Source organism: Caretta caretta, chromosome 7, assembly GCF_965140235.1.
Source record: "Caretta caretta isolate rCarCar2 chromosome 7, rCarCar1.hap1, whole genome shotgun sequence".
Lineage (NCBI taxonomy): Eukaryota > Metazoa > Chordata > Testudines > Cheloniidae > Caretta > Caretta caretta.
In genome coordinates, this window is record NC_134212.1 from 15,533,157 (window position 1) to 15,552,590 (window position 19,434).

Genomic DNA, 19,434 nt, shown 5'->3' on the forward strand with positions numbered 1-19,434 from the left:
CAATGAGTCAAAACAGACCACAGTGGTGTCCATTACTTAATAAATGGGTGAGGTGGATCCCACTGACAAAAAGGGAACACAGTTGTGCTTCCTCCACTCTTCCCCCACTACAGTTCTTGGAAAGATCTTTCTTCAAGGGAGAAAGAATACATTCTAGGACATTACTTGGTACCACAGGTACTCTTACAGCATTACAGTACAACACTTAATTGCGCTCCAAAATAGGCAAATATGTACTGCAGGTGAAAAATTATTAGTTCATCCTCTGTATATACTGCATGATTTGTGCTCGTCTTGAAAATTACTTAATTCTCCATTTCCAAGGTCTGGGGAAATGTACTCCTTGACAGACAGACAATGTCCTGTAATATACTGAACAAACCTCATAGAATTCAGCTAAACTTTACTGAGTTAACCCTAATTCAATAATATTTAAGTTAACACCTTTGGGGTACATTGTATTAAAAATGCAACTGTGTATGTATTATTGGGAAACTGCATGTACCTTCTCTACTAGAGAGGGGAATGCTAATGAACTTCCTCAGTTATCAGCCTTTGAGCCCCCACCCTCCCCAGGAAATATGCATATACTAGTTCAAACTGGATTCTCCAGAGATCCACAGACAGGAGGAAAGACTTTTGGATAAAAAACCTAAATTTAGGCTGACTCAGGGCCTTCTTCCTGATCCAGAAAACAGACAGAACTCCTGGTCAATAGGGGACCCCAATTCTTAGGGAAGGACTGGAAGGACTTAGTCCACTGAGGCCTCATAAGACTGGGTGCTTTTTCTGAGCTGAAGCTCTGGTGAACTTGTAACCACAAAGAAATACCTAGGGTGGGGTGTTGAAAGACCACTCTTGCCAGAACCTATGAAGAGTTGGGATGGACTCTGGTAAGCTTATTAACATGTGTGTAGGTTCTTTCATTGTTTTTAATAGGTTTTCTCTGCAGTGTTTGTACCTTAAAAATAAAGTAGACTTGCATAGGAAACTGTGTGGTAACGTATCTGTAGTGATCATTCTGTTATCAATCTCAGAGGAGAAAGCAATCAGGTCTGTTTAGGCAGACTGTCTTCTGGGAAATATATAGTGAAGGCAGGGAGCTGTATAGCCCAGAAACACCCAGGTCAGATGGAGAGAGATGCAGGTCTCCAGTCCACCCAGAAGAGGCAACAGTTGGGGAACTGAAAACCTGAGAGTGGGTACCCTTGCTGAACAACTGGGGGAAATATAGGTGCAGTTGCTCTGAACCATGACAGACCCCATAAAATCTTTGACGCAAATATGTTGCGTGTCTCACTGTAAAGATAAGCCATCAAAAGCACAAATGATGCGTAAACAGAAAATTCATCTCATTTCAGGAGAAGCCAGCATGGAGCACAGACAGAAAGCGGAACATTTGCCTATAAAAACAAGATCTGTGTGAAAACAAAAAACAGAAACCCATAGCAGGATTCCCCACTCAAAGCAATAAGAAGTGAGCACAGAGTTCAGAGCAGCAGCCCTCCTGCTACCAGCTCAGAAGGAATCCAGTTAAAAACTGGAAGAGCATGCTAATCTGGGATTAAAAGAAGTGTTTGTCCATCTACGCGATTGTTGTATGCCTCAGTAATTACAGTAACTCCGGTTACTGATGTGCAGATACAATTACCATTTTCTTTGGTTTAAGTCAGTCTATTACAAAATTCCAGTGCCAGACAAAACTAAACCTTAGAGGGCTATTTGTTACAAAGCATGAATTATACTGAAAATCCCAGCCTCTGAAATAGTATTAGAACATAGAAATGCTTTATCGGACCACTTGAGCTGTAACAATGCCTCCCAACGTGATTCTCTCTTTAGAGATCTATCACATTACAGAACATCATCCTCTTAATGTATCCTTTCAAATCACTGAAGATAAAGTTATTTTATAACAACTGAGAAAGCTCTCTGGGACACAGAAAATGAGAGAAACGAGCTGGAGTTACACCCACAGTTTATTGGGCAATTATACTTGTTTTAACTTTGCTTCTCTTCCTCAAGGTTTGTTGCTGATATTTCCCTCGTATCTTGCATTGCAGCTCAGTGCATCAATAAGAGCACCACGCAGAAATGAAAGGGAGACCTTAGGAATTTCAGTCAGCCACATCCAAATGCACATGCAAAAATAACCGTGCATGCAAGTGGCCAACTACAAGTCTGATGGGCCCCATTGTTAGCTTTGAGTGCGGTCACTGTAAGCTGTACAAATGCACACTTTACCCATGCCTGCATCTGAGTTGTGTTTTTTAAACAGCACTCAGATCTCCTGAACTAAGTGAAGTGGGTGCAGGATGCTCTGAAAGAGATACTAGATGAACAGAAAAATGACACTCTTATTCCAGAATAAGAATGTCCCCACATGACATAACTATACTAGTATAATTCTGCCATGAAGTAAATATCTCCATGAAGACCACCTGTTTTCATTCAGACACTAATACTCTGGGTTGGAAATGAACCCTTGCAGAAGTTTGATGCAAAGTTGTGTGGCAGACTAAGCCTTGAGCTGGAAGCCAAGAACCAAGAGACCTGATCCCCCAGCTCTCCCACTTATGTAATCTATGGCCTTAGCAAGTCACTTCATCTCTCTATACCTCAGATTCACCATGTGTAAGACACTACAGCTCTTGTCACAAGGCTTTAGGAAGGCTTATTGTTTGTATGGCACTGAAGTGTTATGCATACATAGGCTACAGTAACTATGACAACCTGCATTCAGAGGACAGAAACAAGTTCACAGATCTCAGCACACGGATTCAATCCCACTCAATGTCATTTAATCTACCCTGCACCATCTCTCCTACCCAGCAGCACCTACTACATATCCCCCACCCCCAATTTTCAAGCCTTCATCCCACAGTTTGTACTAAGAAAACGCTGTAAAACTGCTTGAAAGAATCCAAAATCCTAATTCTCACAGATGCTTTTCTAGAATATGAACTCCTATCATAGATATCCATTTCATGAGCATATCCCATGTGAAAGGCTAAGGCATAAGGTTATTAGACTACCAAGCCTCTGTGTTGGAGACACGGATGGATATTTTTCTCTCTCAAACACACCACAATATCTGCCCTAAGGCAGCCTGAAATCAGAGGCATTTTCTTTTTCTTTTGCAGGTTGCACTTGACTTTGACTTTGCAGTCAAGTATTTCATAAAGCTTCCTGATGCAACGTGTGGTTAAAGAACTTGGACAGGATCTCTTGTAAAATGCAGTATAGTAAGGGAAACCTTTCTGCAACAAGTTAGATTTAAAAATTTTATTAAAGCTGAATTTTAAAAAAGTATATAATACATAGGTTGGGAAAAGAGAGTTTGTACATCTGGGTATAGTGCTTAGGTTATCCACAAATAAAAAGTTAGCTCTTAAAAGTCATATGATACATAGAATACATAATCAGCAATAACCCAAATTTAGGTAAATAGATTTAACAATACAGTTTAGATATTAGAATCCGAATACTCAGGTACATCACTCATGAAAAGTTGTTCGGAGATTTGATTGTGGAAAGCAAAATATATCAGTGAGTGGAGATTCTCAATTACTGAGGGACAATTAGGTAGGTTGTCCATTTAGAAAATACAATCCATAGTTACACCTAAAAGGGATGGATCTTGTTTGTAAAATAAAACCTTAGTGTATTACACAAATTATGCCCTGGAAACTATTAACACCAGAAGACAAACAAGAAGGTTGTCAAGTACCAAGGCTCACATTTAACAGCATAAACGATGGTGCTTAGTACAGAAGTTCCCTTAATTGGTTTATCAAGAGTGTAGAATAGCACCTTTCAAAAGTCAGTTTCATTTCTTATCATGAATTAATACAAAGCTCACTCATGACAAGTATCGTCATTGGCTACTGCATACATCAGTTCTATTCACAATCTCTCTGGCAGGAACCCTTTAAACTGTCGAGTCACGTCCTCCTTCTGTGGTCACCCTTTTTCATTAATCCTCTTCCTTGTTTTGCAGACAGTTGCAGCAGAGAGGGAAATGTCACTGCTACAGAGTTAGCTGCACCTCTGTCCCCTGTGTACACCCCCTTAGGTCTGATGTCTTGTGCCTTTATCTATCCCTGGGTATAATTTCGCAATTTTCCCACTCTTAAACCGGGCCCTCGGCTACAGTACCCTGTGTATCAATTGTTCCTATCTTGCAATTCCAAATGAGTTCTGGCACCTGTGGGTCTTCCCTTTGGGAGGTTGACCAGTGGTCTATAGTAATCAAACTACCTTCTTAAAACAAAAGTAATTCTTTATTTTATCAGTAGAAACAAAGCTTTTAAAGAGTTTTTAATAGTCCACATCCATGTCTCTTACCTGATGGTAACCTAGCCAGGCCTAACTTCTTCAGACATCCTCAGCAGGTCCATGTTTCAGTCTAGTTCCCCTGTACTACGACTGCTTGAGAGAGAAAGAGAGAGACTGATCCTTTTAAGTCCCACTGTAGATCTTTTGTTCTTCTGTGTTCCCACGCTTCAACACTTGTGGTCCAAATTAATTCTGTAGCCTCAACTGGAGATCAAGACAGAGTCCTGGAGCCAACTATTCTGGGATTGTCCCTTAGCAATTCTCAAGTGCTTGTTGAGAGGTGGCTTATCTTCATTCTTTTCCTTCCTGCCTGTTTTTCCAGACAGGCTCCTATCAAACTAAATCAATATAGTCACACAGAAAACATCCCAATAACCAGGTAACATACAGTACTAATAAATTACCGAGCCACCATGCCATCTTTGTCTAAGCATTGGCTGACTGGGGCATATTAAAACAACTTTGATTACTCTGCAGAACTCTAACACAGTCCCACAGTAAAGTGCAACCTCTAAGTGTCTAAAAGTCATCCAGGAAGCCAAGCCTCAAACATCAAATGCTTCACCAGGATGGTGCATACACCTAGGAGTGTTGTTATATAGTAAAGCAAGGCTATTACTTTGGCTAGAAGGCTCCACCTAATTTCAGATAACTTGTATTAAAAAGTGTAAGAGCACAAAAAGCCAATATTTTCTCATGCTTTTATTCTCCTTAATAGACGGAGAAAACCTGCTTGTTATGGGTTTTCTCTCACCCATAACAACAGCCTGGAGCTGATCAGCTGTGCCCTCACCCTGTAGTTACAGAGAGAACTGTGACTGCAGGTCACATCTGATTCATGTGGGCACCTCTATATCCTATTCCTTTCATTCCACTATCAGGCATTAGATATTGCACAATTATCCCAGGAGGAGCATGTGGTCTAAAAACAACTTATCAAAAGGGCAAGTCCAAGCCACATCCATAAACTAAAGAGCGATGGTTGTCAAGACTTTCATCCAAGATTCAACCTAGAGATTATTAAACTACCATAACCACACTTTACTCAGATTGGGTATTTTGTTTTAATACACAACTTGCAGAAAGCATATTAAGAGCTGGTTTCAGATCACAAACTGCTCATTTGTACAGTTTATGTGACGAATTAAAAAAGAGACTCGAGATAACACAGCCCTCATTACAGGAATATTAAAACAGTTCTATCAGTAATTCAGAGGCAAACAAACCGAACTGTTCTCAAACCTTGAATGTAACCTTCCACGCAGCACTAGTCATCCACATCGCCACTCCATGCTGTGCTAAATTACGTCTTTAATACAGAATTGTAGGTCACCCAGTAACTATGCATTGTATACATGAGACAAATTGCTACAATTAAATCAGTCTCCATGAAGGAATTGTAGTTTATTGATCAAACATATGCTCTGCTGCCCTTTGCAAGCTGATCATTTACACTTCACAAAATAAGTTTGACATTGCTTGGTCCTGCATTCACACGCACTAGCAATGACTGCAAGCTGTGTTGGAGCAAAGACCAACCTTCTTGTGAATTTAGTTTGCCTTGCACTACTTTCTCACCCATGATCTTGACACTCTGTAGCTATTAGGAAACACAGGACAGTAAAGCAAGCAGTTAAAATCCCTTTTCAAAATTAAGGGACTAGTTTCCTCTGGCATTGCTGCTGCTGCTCCCTTCTCCCCCCTCCACCCCACCCCTGCAAAAAAAAGCATGCTGCCAAAGCTGCAGTTAGGAGTAGGAAGTCAAAGTCCAGTTTTATAGTCTCTTCTCAATTAGATGGTATCTGCACTTCCCTCAGCACAGTTTCACCATAGAAACAAGTATCACTTGCAGTTGTATGAATGGATTATTTTCCCTGCCTATCTTTAAAGAGGACCTGAAACTCAAGCCAAATAATTTCAAAACAGAACATCTAGTTAACCACTTGATATCCCAAAACCAGCTCCACCAGACAGATCTCTTATGCAAAAGAGCTCCCAGAATGCATTGTTACATACCTTAGGTCAAGTTCTATAGTCAAAAGGGTGGCACAATGCCAGGCAGAATTTGGCCCATTAAGTCTAAGTGCACTATCTGAATTTCTGTCTGCCTAAAACGTGTTTTTAAGGGATATTAAAAAATGACAGGTTTGCAGTAAGAGTCAAACTATAAATGAAGATGGGAGCCGGAAGAAAAGCAGTAGCATCACAATGGATAATTGAGAGTCTGCAATACTATGCAAGACACAATATGCCACTTGAAGTATATCCAATACAGATATATGAAAGCTTGACAATGGTTTATTTTTCCTCTCAATTCATTGCTGATAAAGCTACATAATGCATCAAAAGAAGATCTCTTAAATCAGCTATTTCAAGTTGTCCTGCTCTTATTCCTGCCTGTTTTGGATCCCTCATGTACATATGAAAGTTTCACTGTGCTGGGCTGTTGCAATAGAAGGGAGGCTATTGCCTTGAACACTTGCTATTTGGACTGATAATCAAAAAGAAACGCTCTTTATCTCAAGTGAATTGAAAGCTCTGGTCCGAGTTCCGTTCAGTTTGTTCTAGACAAATAGTCACATTTATAAACCATTTCATCTTCTTACTTATAATTACTGAATTTGTAACCTAAAACGGAGTTACAAGATTAATTTACCTGTTGCTTTCACACAGCTACCAAAGCTTTCCAAAGTATCACTCTCTCTACTGATGGCTGTATGCTGTGAAGTGGAGGGTTAAATTCACCGCTTCCTTTTATTTGTTCAAGCCAAAATAAAAAGGGACATTTACAGTACATCATACCAGAAATCTGCTAGGAACTGAAGTTCAAAATAAAAGCTGCTTGTTCCTCATGTCTCACAGAAAGAGCATTTAGTAAACGTCAGTTTTGTTCACTCCTATTCAAGTAACTAAATGTATGAGAAACTTACGTTTTCTAGCAGAAAATCAGAGGTGATCATGGCTTCCTTACAAGAACAGCTTACTCGTATTAGCTTTGGATGTTTAATGGCCATATACACAAATGTGAGTAAGAGTCCAAATCCTTAATTCTTCTAGTTAGTGCAATGCTGAACTGCTTTGAAAATCACAGCCCCAATATATGAAGTATAAAATTGTTCAAACTGGTCAAATGATATTAGAATGATCATCCAAATTAAACTTCATATTGTTCATCACATTCATTAATGAAGGGATTTTATATTGTATAGACTCTTGGTCTTGGGGATAGTATTAATCCTAATCTTCTGTAATGTTACAGTACTGTGTAACACACACACACACCCCCTCCCAGTTTAGACTTTCCCATCTTCCCAAGTGCTACTTTTTGAGACCTGCACAGCAGACTTTCATTGAAAAATATTTGACAAAGATGAGACATTTTGTGAAAGTAAGATTGTAATGACTATTGTTGACCAAGCTCTACTCTTTTCTCTTTCTTGCAATTCCCTGATATTGCTCTCAGACGTTGATTGAATTTGTCTCCTGAAATCATTATTTTATAATGAGTGTCGAGGGTGAGGAACAATTTGTTTAGAGAACTTTTTAGTAACAGCAGCTATTTAAATTGAACTAAATTAAAAACCCCTAAAAAAGCTTTAGGTGCCCTAATTAAGACTTGCATCCACAAACGATGGATGGATACTACCCAGTAGCAAAGAAATAATCTCACACACCATGAATTAACTCATCCAGCCAATTAATTAAAACAGCCATTTTAGCTCTTCCAGAAGGATCTTTCTCTGAGGACTGCACCTTGCTGTCATGTGAATGCTTGTGTGTTCCAATGACTATGTAAGCTATCCTGGCAAGCACTTTAGTTCCAAGTAGGGCCATTTAAGCTAGACAAGTCAAAAGTAGAGAGCAGACAGAAAGTAGTTCATTTGTCCTCCAGGATGTGGGTTCAAGCCAACACCCTATCCTTGTAAAACCAAACAAACCCAACTCAACATACAAATGGCAAGTTACAGAAAAACTAGGTAACCATTCTATCAAACAACATGCTAGGGTAGAGCCTTGTTTGTGCCCTAAACCATGTCTGACAGCATGGGAAGTATTCACACTTAGAAACATACACCAACCTTCCCTCAGAACCTTGTCAGATAAATGGCTTTGAAAACTACAGCAGTTGAACTAGTCTTCACCCCTCTGTATGTTCATCCCCACACTGTGATCCTCTCCCTCCCGCTAAAAACCCTCATGCCTCAGACACTCTTAACCAGGGGTGCGCAAACTACAGCCAGCGGAACCGTCCTGCCCGGTCCCTGAGCTCCCAGCCGGGGAGGCTCGCCCCCTCCCCCGCAGCAACGCCACCACACAGGCAGTGCGGCTTGCGCCCGCCCACCTCCCAGGCTTTCAAAAAAAGCCTGTCCTGCCGCTCCGAGCAGCAGGGTCATGGTAAGGGTAAGGGGGGCGGGGGGTTGGATGAGGGGCAGGATGCCCTGGGGGGGCAGTCAGGGGACAGGGTGCGGTTGGATGGGGTGGAGGTTCGTGGGGGAGGGGGTGGTCAGGAGACAGGGAGTAGGGAGGGTTGGATAGGGGGTGGGATCCTGGGGGGCAGTTAGGGACGGGGGTCTGGGAGGTCAGTCAGGGGACAGGGAGCAGGGGGGGTTGGATAGGGGGTAGAGTCCCAGAAGGGTGGTTTGGGGTGGAGGGTCCCGGGAGGGGGCGGTCAGGGGAAAAGGAGCAGGGGGGGTTGGATGGGTCAGGGGTTCTGAGGAAGGCAGCCAGGGGGCGGGAAGTGGGAGGGGGTGGAGGACAGGCTGTTTGGGGAGGCACAGCCTTCCCTACCCAGCCCTTCATACCATTTTGCAACCCCGATGTGGCCCTCGGGCCAAAAAGTTTGCCCACTCCTGCTCTTGACTGCTAGAGGCTTCAGAGATTTATTTGAGTGCTTCAACAATGGCATCCAATGATTGACTGGTTAAGTTTACCCCAGGTTTGTGCTACTTGATACTGGAATCTGTAGTTATGAAATACCACTGGGAAAAAGGAAAGTAAGGGCCCATTTCCCTATCATTTTTAATGAGTGCCTAACTACCCTAAGGGCCTCTGAAAATCTCCCCACAATTGTCTACAACTAATCAGGTTGACAATAAGCCAGAGTGACAAGACAATTTTTGAGAGCTACCTGAGAGTCATGGTGTTTTAACGTGCATCTTCAAGACTGATAGGTGTACAGCATGCCTTATGAGCCCTTGTTTAACTGCAGTTTTCAGTGGGCATCTCAAAATGACCTTGCAAACATTTTTTTCTTAAGCACCTGGATTCCAAAGTAAGAACCTTGTGGGATGATTTCAAGAGGCAACAGACTGGCTTCTTAGTTTACGGAAAACAACTAAATAGAAGAGACAGCTTTTGGGAATAACCGTGTCATTGTTAGGACCTCCTTGAATTATACAGAGATATTTTCTCCATTCATTTGCCACCATTGTAAGCAGCTTCCTTCATTTTTAGTAACCAACTTTACACCATCCCAGATAGACCTTTACTGTAAACTACTTACACCACAAAAGTTCAGTCATGAAGCTGAGATTATTAGAAATGTTTTAGCATAAAATACATCTTGCATTGTTGAAAAACTTCTGCTGTTACTTGACTTTCAAGTTGACTGTGTCCAACCTTTGGCTTTGACTAGCATATTGATCTTCTCTTCCTTTTTCCTTCTCCAACAGCAATGTTTTGTCTGCAACCAAAACAATACTGATTTCTTCCAATGTAGTCACCAAAGTCACATGGGTAACTACATCTATCAGAAAGCTTTTCAAGGGCCATAGGCTTAAGACATTGTATCTGACTAGTTCTTGTAGAGCTGATGGTAACAATACAAGAACCTAGGAAAAATAGAACAGTTGCTGGAAAGGATGTGGCATCTTCAGACTCTGTCCACTGCACCTTATATTGTGTGGCAGAACACAACCAGTCATAGTGCAGGCTTCTTGCATGTTTTGTGGGTATCTAAATAGCCTTGCAATGGGATAGAGGAGCCCTAATGCTATCTGATAAACTGGGGGTTAAGCTCCTGCCAACAATCTTTTCCCTCCTTCCCCCTAATATTCTCCAAAACAGAAGGGTTTCTCCTTTTATCAAGCTGAATTGGTCTGACTCCTGGTTCTCTCCCTCCTCTTCCTGTAGGTGGGTTGAGGATGTACCTCAACTAGCACTGAAAAAATGACAGAGAACTCTTGGATACCACATTGGTGGCCTCTTTAAAAACACAGTATTGGGAAGGCACACTACTTTACCCCAATTTGTTGCAGTGTTTTAATCTGAAGTTTGACAAAGCTCAAACCTGGACTGTGTTCTCTTGGCACTGTTGGAAGCAGTCTTTTCCTTGGATGTACGGCTGTACTTTCAGTATGGACACAGAATAAGCCATGTCATCTCTGCACCTTATTCAACGGTTTTTCAGATTTCAGTCACATTGACCATTGTAGGCTCTTTCAGGAAATTCTTTTCATTTCTCACCTTTAAGCAGACAGATGAATTCCTGCACAGCATAAGTCTACGGCTCAGAAAATGGAGAGGCTTTAAAAAAAATATATAGCAGCATATCTGCCAGATTCCAAGTCATTTTTAATATCTTGGAAGTTGCTGCAGCCGAGCTATCTTGGAATAGGGTGGGGTTCTTTTCTTCCTTATTATGGGATTCAATTGTGTATCCGCTGACTCAGAAAGCACTGTCAGAACTCACATTACAAACGCTCCTTCTTTAGAACTCAACACCATTACCTTTCAAGATCTGTCTCTGAAGCAGTAAAATCTAAATTTAAAAGTAATAAAAATTTTCAAGTAAAATAGCTCATTTTGATAAAACTTTATTTTCAGCGTGTAAGGGGAAAACGTTTGGACTGAACTCAGAAGCTAAGTTAAAGCAGTTATTAGTTTGCTTAGAAATCATACACGACCCTTGTGTCTCAAGACCCTCTTAATTCAGTGCTGAAGCACTGCTGCATAGATGTTGCAAATACAGCTGTGCAAATACAATAGCATTTCTTCAAAGAAATACTTCTAATGAGGGTGCACTTCTCTTGAGCATCTCAAATCCTTTCAATCGCTCAGATATCAGTTAGGAAACAGGCTCTTATCCCTAAAATCCAGACACAATGAGATGAGAAAAGGTTTAGGGTTGGAATCTGGGATCTATTGTAGTGAGTCCACTCCACCAATGTGAATCTGGCCTGCACTGCTATATCCCCTCTCATCTGATTAGCAATCAGCACTATAATCTTAGAAAAGGTTCACCTGAAAGTAATGAGGGTGGTATCTGCACAAGTGACATGAGAGAGCACAAAATGAAGCATTTCATATGCATTGAATTGAAATATTTAGCACCAGAACTCTACTCTAGTGAAGGTGGAATTTCACAGAGAAACCTGCCAGTCTCTTAAAACTCTTTATTGTGAAGTGGATTGAGCACTCTGATATGACACTGTGATTTAAAAGTTTGGTATCCAATTTCTTTTGGCCTGACCACCTTATCCATTCAGTCATTTAGAAATAAAGATGCTAATAAATTTACAAATACTGAACAGGGAAAGGAAAACCCCAAACTCAACATTTTACCATGTGCTTTTTTAGTATCCCTAACAAAAATGAAAACAAAAAACAAACCAAAAAACCCCACGCAGCACCTTGTGCTAGAGGTTTTTTAGGTTTTTCACCTGAATGTACGCATTGATGTAGCGTGAGAGTATATGAGTGAGTGAGTGAGAGAGAGAAGGTAGGGGAACGGCAATAAAGGAAATACCTAAAGATTTAAAAGGAAGATGGCTTGGAAGAGGAATGGAGTCGTTCATTTCAAGATCTCTGGTTGAAATCTTGCCTGCATTTGTCACTCAATGACTGCTCACTGGCCTCTCTGATACAAGTGGGTAACTTAGACAAATTACAAAGCTGCCACCACCACAGATACTAGTTCACCTCTTTGGCAGAGACAAGCAATGAATATAAACTGATTTCATTGCTCAACCCTACTGCTAGCCCTGTGGCTCCAGGCTGAGGCATGCTGACAGGACAGCGTGGGATATGGTTACAGGACTGCTAGATATACCCAGGCTGACTGACACCTTCCCCTCAGGAGAAAAATGGCTTAAAAAGCCAAAAAGTAGAACATGTTCATCCAAAGTGGCCAGTGAATCTTTTAAAGGAAAGGGAACTTAAATAGCGATGCTTGATGGTGTCTGTTTCTGGCTTTTTGTCTCAGACTTGTGAGGCCACGCCTTATATCTAGCTGGGCTGTACTGTGCACACCTGGGTTGACATTTAGGCATCTAGAAATGAGTTTTGCCCTCTATTTTTGATGCTTGGAAAGTATGGTTACAGTTATTTCACATTTTACTACTCAAAATATATTAGGCCCCTGAGCCTTTTGTGGCTCTGGATATTGCTTTTCATGTTCTCCCAGGAGAAGTTTTACCAAGGACTTCAGATGGGAACAGAGTAAGAATTAGGCCAATGCTGGGCACTCCTGAAACAAAAAAAATTGCACCATATGCAAATACAAACACTATATACAGATACAGACACCAGAAGATGTCAGAATTTGCATGTCTGTTCAACACTTTTTATTGTCTTCTAGAAATTCTCACACAAGCTTCTATATAATTAAGTTTAACTGCACTGACAGTTTTGAAAAGAGCTACAATTTGAACAAGTTTTCTAGCACCTTTGCTACCGAAAGTTGACCGGGTTTCATATGTAGTCCTCTAGATATTTGTTAGAGTAACCTGAATATATATTTATAGTATCAACTCAATAATCCAGTCTTATGTTCAAAGCAGACCATTCTAGGGCAATGGCATAAGTAATAAGTACTTAAAAACTCCCTAAATATAGAGTTGCAACATTGAGTTAACAATTTGCATTTTGGGATAATTTTTAAGAAAGGCTTCTGAAAGTGTGTTGTAAAGTCTGTATAACCCTGTAGGTAGTTTTTTCTGTACACATTTATGGGCAATTGCATGCAATAATCAATTGGCTGATTTACATGGGGGCAACTGTGATGGGGTTTTTTAAGTATGTGAGGAACTCTCAAATTCTGAGGTTGCATTTGCTTTTTGAAAACATGGCCCAATTTTGTTTTGATTAATGGCATATGGAAGAAAGCAGCAGAGGAAAAAGTGACTCAAGCTGTTCCATCAGTCACATATTGGAGAGATGGCTGCAGTGCTATCACCACATGTTCTGGCTGAAGACGAGACTCCTACATACAGGAGCAGTACTATGAAGTGGTGGGCATGCCCAAAAGTCAAGCTATTGCTGGGCCCACAAGTAATGGAACAACAAGGCAGAGCAGACATGGAAAGGGCCTTGTATTTGTTTTTTTAATTCTGTTTTTTTTTAAATAAAAACAGAAAACAATTTTAAAAATATACAGTGTGCAGCTAGCTAGTGCCAAAGGCAGTATATGTGGTCTAGCAGTAAGATGTAGACCGGCAGTCAAGACTTCTGGGATTTATTCCCAGTACTACTGCAGTGACCTTGTGTGTCATTAACCACTCTGGGCCTCAGTTTACTCATCTAAAAATTAGGCTTAATGACATTGATATAATGGGGGTAAGTGCTTTAGAAAAGCATGCAATATGTTTAAAGAAAAGGAGTAAAGAAGTGCAAAGTATTACTGCTCTTCCCTTATCTACAGAAAAACTGACAGGGTACCACACAGAAATCATACAGCTCTCCTATAGATCCCATACATAGTGCTTTTATTTTGCAGAAGGGAAAGAGGTGGCCTGGTTGATCCAAGTGCCACTTTTAACTTCCTTGGTGATCAGTAATAGCAAGGAAGAAATGTCCTCAATAACTGGTATTGTCTTGTTATGAGATATCACTGTCCACTAAGCAAGTTTAGCCTACCAATTCCTTGATAACCTAAATTCTTGCAAATACATTATTTCATCCACAATGGAAAGGAATATAAACAGGGCTCTGGAGTACAGCCTGCGGAGCAGCTCTAGAGCAGTGGAGCTGCAGGTTTTTGCCTGGAGCTGGAGCACAGCTCCAAAGCCCTGAATACAAATGGCTAAAAATCAAAGTCACCACTCAATTAAACAGATGAACAAGGATGGGAAGAGTCACATTATGCCACAAACTGCTAGTCCTGTGTTCATTCCCATCTCTTTCCAAACACACAGATGTTGTTTGTCTCTCAAAGTGAGAGAAAAAAAAAATCCTTACTCTCCCTTGAGAATAGAATTCACAGATCTGCTTGCTCTGAGTCCATGCACTGTTCTCGGCCACTGAACGCAGTTCACGGTGCGGATACAGACGTTGGAAAGCTGTGCATGGCCTTCAGTTGTTCCCCTTCCAACTGACAGGAATTACTAGTCAGTCCATGCTTCATCCACCCATTCCCATCAAGATTTCTAATATTTCAGGAGAATTTTTTTTTTAGTCTTAACTTTCTTCATCTGAAACTCCTCAAGTTCATCCTCTGCATGTCACCCCAAAGCCTTCTTTTTATAAACGGAGACAAACCTGGATTTAAAGCTAGCACTTCTAATACACTGTCAAAGGACTGGACCTTAATTGTTATGAGACAAGAAGTGAGACGGAAGGGAATCAGACATTGAAAGTGACAAGGGGAGAAGGGAAGATACCCTGTAATTCTACATAGGGGGAAAAAAGGGAAAGAAGAATAGTTCATTTTATTGCCAAGAAATATTTAAATGAATACACACAACATTTGACTGTATATGCAACCATGAGTCAGAATTAAAAATGCACTTGCAACTCCTTCCGGCAGATCCAAGGTTCATGCAGCACCACACACAGACTCTGTATGGTTGATCTGTTGAAGAACTGTCCTCTGAAGTCTCTGGTTACTAAGAAGTAACCTAGTTCTCATTTATACTCTAAGCATAGAATCATAGAATATCAGGGTTGGAAGGGACCTCAGGAGGTCATCTAGTCCAACCCCCTGCTCAAAGCAGGACCGATCCCCAATTAAATCATCCCAGCCAGGGTTTTGTCAAGCCTGACCTTAAAAACTTTTAAGGAAGGAGATTCCACCACCTCCCTAGGTAACGCATTCCAGTGTTTCACCACCCTCCTAGTGAAAACGTTTTTTCCTAATATCAACCTAAATCTCCCCCACTGCAACTTGAGACCATTACTCCTTGTTCTGTCATCTGCTACCACTGAAAACAGTCTAGAGCCATCCTCTTTGGCACCACCTTTCAGGTAGTTGAAAGTAGCTATCAAATCCCCCCTCATTCTTCTCTTCCGTAGACTAAACATCCCCAGTTCCCTCAGCCTCTCCTCATAAGTCATGTGTTCCAGTCCCCTAATCATTTTTGTTGCCCTCTGCTGGACTCTTTCCAATTTTTCCACATACTTCTTGTAGTGTGGGGCCCAAAACTGGACACAGTACTCCAGATGAGGCCTCACCAATGTCCAATAGAGGGGAACGATCACGTCCCTCCATCTGCTGGCATTGTCCCTACTCATACATCCCAAAATGCCATTGGCCTTCTCGGCAACAAGGGCACACTGTTGACTCATATCCAGCTTCTTGTCCACTGTAATTCCTAGGTCCTTTTCTGCAGAACTGCTGCCGAGCCATGCACTAGTTCAGTGTGCTGAAATTGTAGAGGTCTCTGTGAGGACAAACAGCAGGGATGTGAAGGGAAGAGAAAGGGCACCAGCCCAGTGACAGCAATACCAGAATAGTTTAAGAGTACTCAAATTAATATCAAGCAAGAAAAACTGAAGGTTTAAAAATGCCTCAGTAAAAGTTAAACATGCATAACACAAGGAAGAAGATTAGGCCACCTTCTGTCTTTTATCCAATGACAAACAACCTGTATTGAATAGCATGATTGTTATTTGTTAGGGGGGTTTGGCATATGCAACCAAAAAAGCTGCCTCCTGGATACTATGGAAGGCAACAGTGAGCCCTATACTCTGGAATGAGTCTGACTTCTCTTGGCTGGCAACATTCTTTTCTTGAAAACGGCAGGACACAAGGATCTGTACAATCTACCGAGAAGCAGAAATTATGACTTGCTCATGCTGCCAGCAGTTACTGTGCTATGAGAAAGGGCTGTGACTATGTCAAGCGGCAACTAAGGGAGATCATAATAATTACCATATATTGCAGTTTTGAACGTTTGTCAGGAGGAGAGTACTGCAGTTCACTTCCTAGGTTTAGCTCCCCTTGATCAGAGGAGAAATCAAGGTATAATGTTGGAACTTGAGTCTGCTGAGAGAGACTGGAAGAGGAATCCACAGCACAAAAGCAGTCAGACAGAGAGGCCCCCACAAAAAGGTGGCAAAGCTAATTCTTATAAAAGACTACCAAAGAAAAGGAATAACTCATCCATTCCAAATTAGTATCCTGACTATGTGGAAGCTACTTCTCCTTCCAAAACTACATTTTATATTTGACTCAACCGGTACATCCAGGACTCAATACATCTTAAACCATGAAATGAGACAGTGTTTTAATATATCAATCTACAAACATAAGTTGTAAACTATGATTTGCAACCACCAGTGCAATGAGTTGTGCCACTTTCTTGGAACACACATTTTTCTATGCAGTTCTGTTACATCTTACACCCTCTTGGGGTAACCAGGCAGTCATTGTTTTTAGTAATTCTGCAGCACTAGTAAGTCTTATAAGCACTAAGACTGACGCTAGGGTAAAATGATTCAATTCCCAGACCTCGGATGGATCTGTAGAATTGACGTCGTCGTCACACAGATTAGAAAATGCTACAATGTCACTGTAGAAAGTAACAACATGCAGAGGCAATACAGCCTGACTCACCAGAACCTGGCCAAACCCATGCATGGCATGGTGTGGGGAGCTAGGGGCTTTGATTGGAGATAAAGCAGAGTCGCAAAAAGGCACGTCACAGCACATCTGATATTAAAAAATACTCACTGGGTTGTGAGTTTCTCCTTCAGAATGATGAACAGCCCACCAGTCAGATGTCCACTCCCAGGCATTTCCCACTATGTTGTATAAGCCATAGCCATTTGGAGGAAATGCTGTAACCTGGATTGCAGATAATGTTGAAAGATCATTTTATTACAGTCTTCTGGCATGAAATAGCATTTAACTCCTGATGACCAAAAGGTAAAAAATCCACTGACTAGATGTTCCTGCTCTCAGATCTTTGAATCGGAAACTAGGGAGTTATATGCAGAAATACAGAGGCTCAGGAACAAGAAAGCTCTTTTAATCAGGATTTATACTCAGAGACAAGGGTTCAGTATTGTAACTCCAAAAGGGCCGAACTCTGAAAACCTTTGTTTTCTTTTTAAACAACAATACAAATCATCATTTTTGTGGACAATGACAACATATTCTCAAGGTTTCCTCCCCCAACACTTACAGGTACGATTGTTAAACCATAAATTATCTTCTTGCTGACCCTGCTATTGCTAGAGGCAGTGATTTAATTACAAGACAATAAATTCCAACTAGCAGCTCTGAGCAGATGCTGGGATATTTTCTAATCAACATACAAACATAACTGCACTTTGCATTAATGGGAATTAGATTCCAGTGGATCATTGTAAGACTAGTTTACATCTCCATTTGTGAATGCCAGATTTCCCACCAAGAGAATGGAGAAGGTCTCTCAACTTCTGCTTGTGCTGACTTCCCTTCTAGTTACCACTTCTCTTAAATAAACTAGCATTCACAGAAGTCTACATATTTAAAAAGACTACAGCATGCATTTCCCTTGTAAGCATTAAAAACTTGATGGCTTTCTTGCGGTGAGATACTCCTAACCTTTATAAATGGAAGTTCACATCTTTCCCAATAAACTGAAAAAACACGATTCCAGAGGTCATGAAACTGAGTATTTACTCAGAATGCTCGTCAAAGACCCCACTAGGTCAAAAACCATTTTGTTTATACAGGGCAAGCTATGCCAAACTCATCATCCTGAAAGCATTAAAGCAGAAACATAGCAAACTTTAGTGAATCTAAAAAGTTAAATGAAAGTTATTTTTAGCCTCCATTTCACACTTTGTAGAAATAAATATATAGTGCCTTTCTCCATTTTAAGATTGGTGAGAACTCTGCAAGATGGCAACCTTAAAAAGAGCCTTTTCCCCTGTAACACCCATGGCTGGAATTAAACATCTTGTAGCTTGAAAAGCTGAAGCTGCGAGAAGTGTCCTTCCAGTGGCCGACACCTATTGAAAAACCCCATTACCCATCACACTGGGCGTACCCCTCAATTCGAAGAGGGTTAGTTTAGCTGAATGTACTCTGACACACTTACTGGCGCAGTGCCTTTGTATCCATCCTCTCCAGTATTGTTTATGGGGAACTCTCCCTGCCAGGTATTGGCATAGTACTGACCTTTTGGCTGAAGCTTATTGCCCCATGGGAAAAGTCTGTTGGAAGAAACACAAGACACAAGCTATCAGAAATATGGCTAACCTTTAGAGTTAGAGGCAACAGGAGGGAAAAAGTGGAAGGGAGAGGACTGCTACCAGTCTCAAAGAGCTATTTTGAATAGATTCATCAATAAAAAACTGCCGATCTAGTTCATGTCAGGTACACAAAAATACTCTGAGGAATGCAAGTGCTTGGTCAATGTTTTGGACTTATATGGTCATCTGACTAGGTAGCACTACTGCTATAAAAAAAGTTAAACTATTTTAAGTAGAGTTGATCCTAGAAAATTAAACCCAACTCCCATCTTTGTCAGTTGTTTTTTTTAATTGGAGATACAATAAGAAAAATTACCAAGTAAATATTCTTTACATAGTTTACATCTGAGAAGCCGGACATATAGAATATATACAATCCGTGTTCCAACTCCATCTGTATAAACCCACAATGTTTAATAAGCCTTAAAAGGGATGATGGTTCTCATATTGCAACTGAAGCTCCGCAGCACGATCTGCTGTTCTATGAGATAATGTTTTAGGTTTAGGATATACAAAATGACTGACATATGAACCCAGTAGTGTCTGTGCAATGAAAGGAATTATGACTACTTGAGCTCTCATTTTCTCTACTCCCCAGCCCAGTCCTTTTGTTCATCTCAAACTGGCTTTCTCTGACTCTTTGACCAATTTTGGGAGGGGCAGCAAGAGCCTTCTACACCACACCTCCCGTCACCT

At 41.0% G+C, this 19,434-nt stretch overlaps 1 protein-coding gene across 5 annotated transcripts in view; it reads right to left on the reverse strand.

Annotated features, from left to right (window-relative positions):
* Positions 1-19,434, reverse strand: part of SUMF1 (sulfatase modifying factor 1) — a 74,941-nt gene that overhangs the window by 20,721 nt on the left and 34,786 nt on the right. For 3 of the 5 annotated variants that reach the window (XM_048859281.2, XM_048859289.2, XM_048859288.2), the window contains 2 exons: positions 18,585-18,699; positions 17,228-17,341 (listed from right to left, as the gene is read on the reverse strand). In XM_048859281.2, coding sequence (XP_048715238.2) covers positions 17,228-17,341; positions 18,585-18,699 — 229 coding nt within the window. Of the gene's footprint in view, positions 1-3,270; positions 4,677-11,137; positions 15,936-17,227; positions 17,342-18,584; positions 18,700-19,434 lie in introns of those variants that run through there. The other 2 variants (XM_048859282.2, XM_048859284.2) reach the window with 2 other exon arrangements.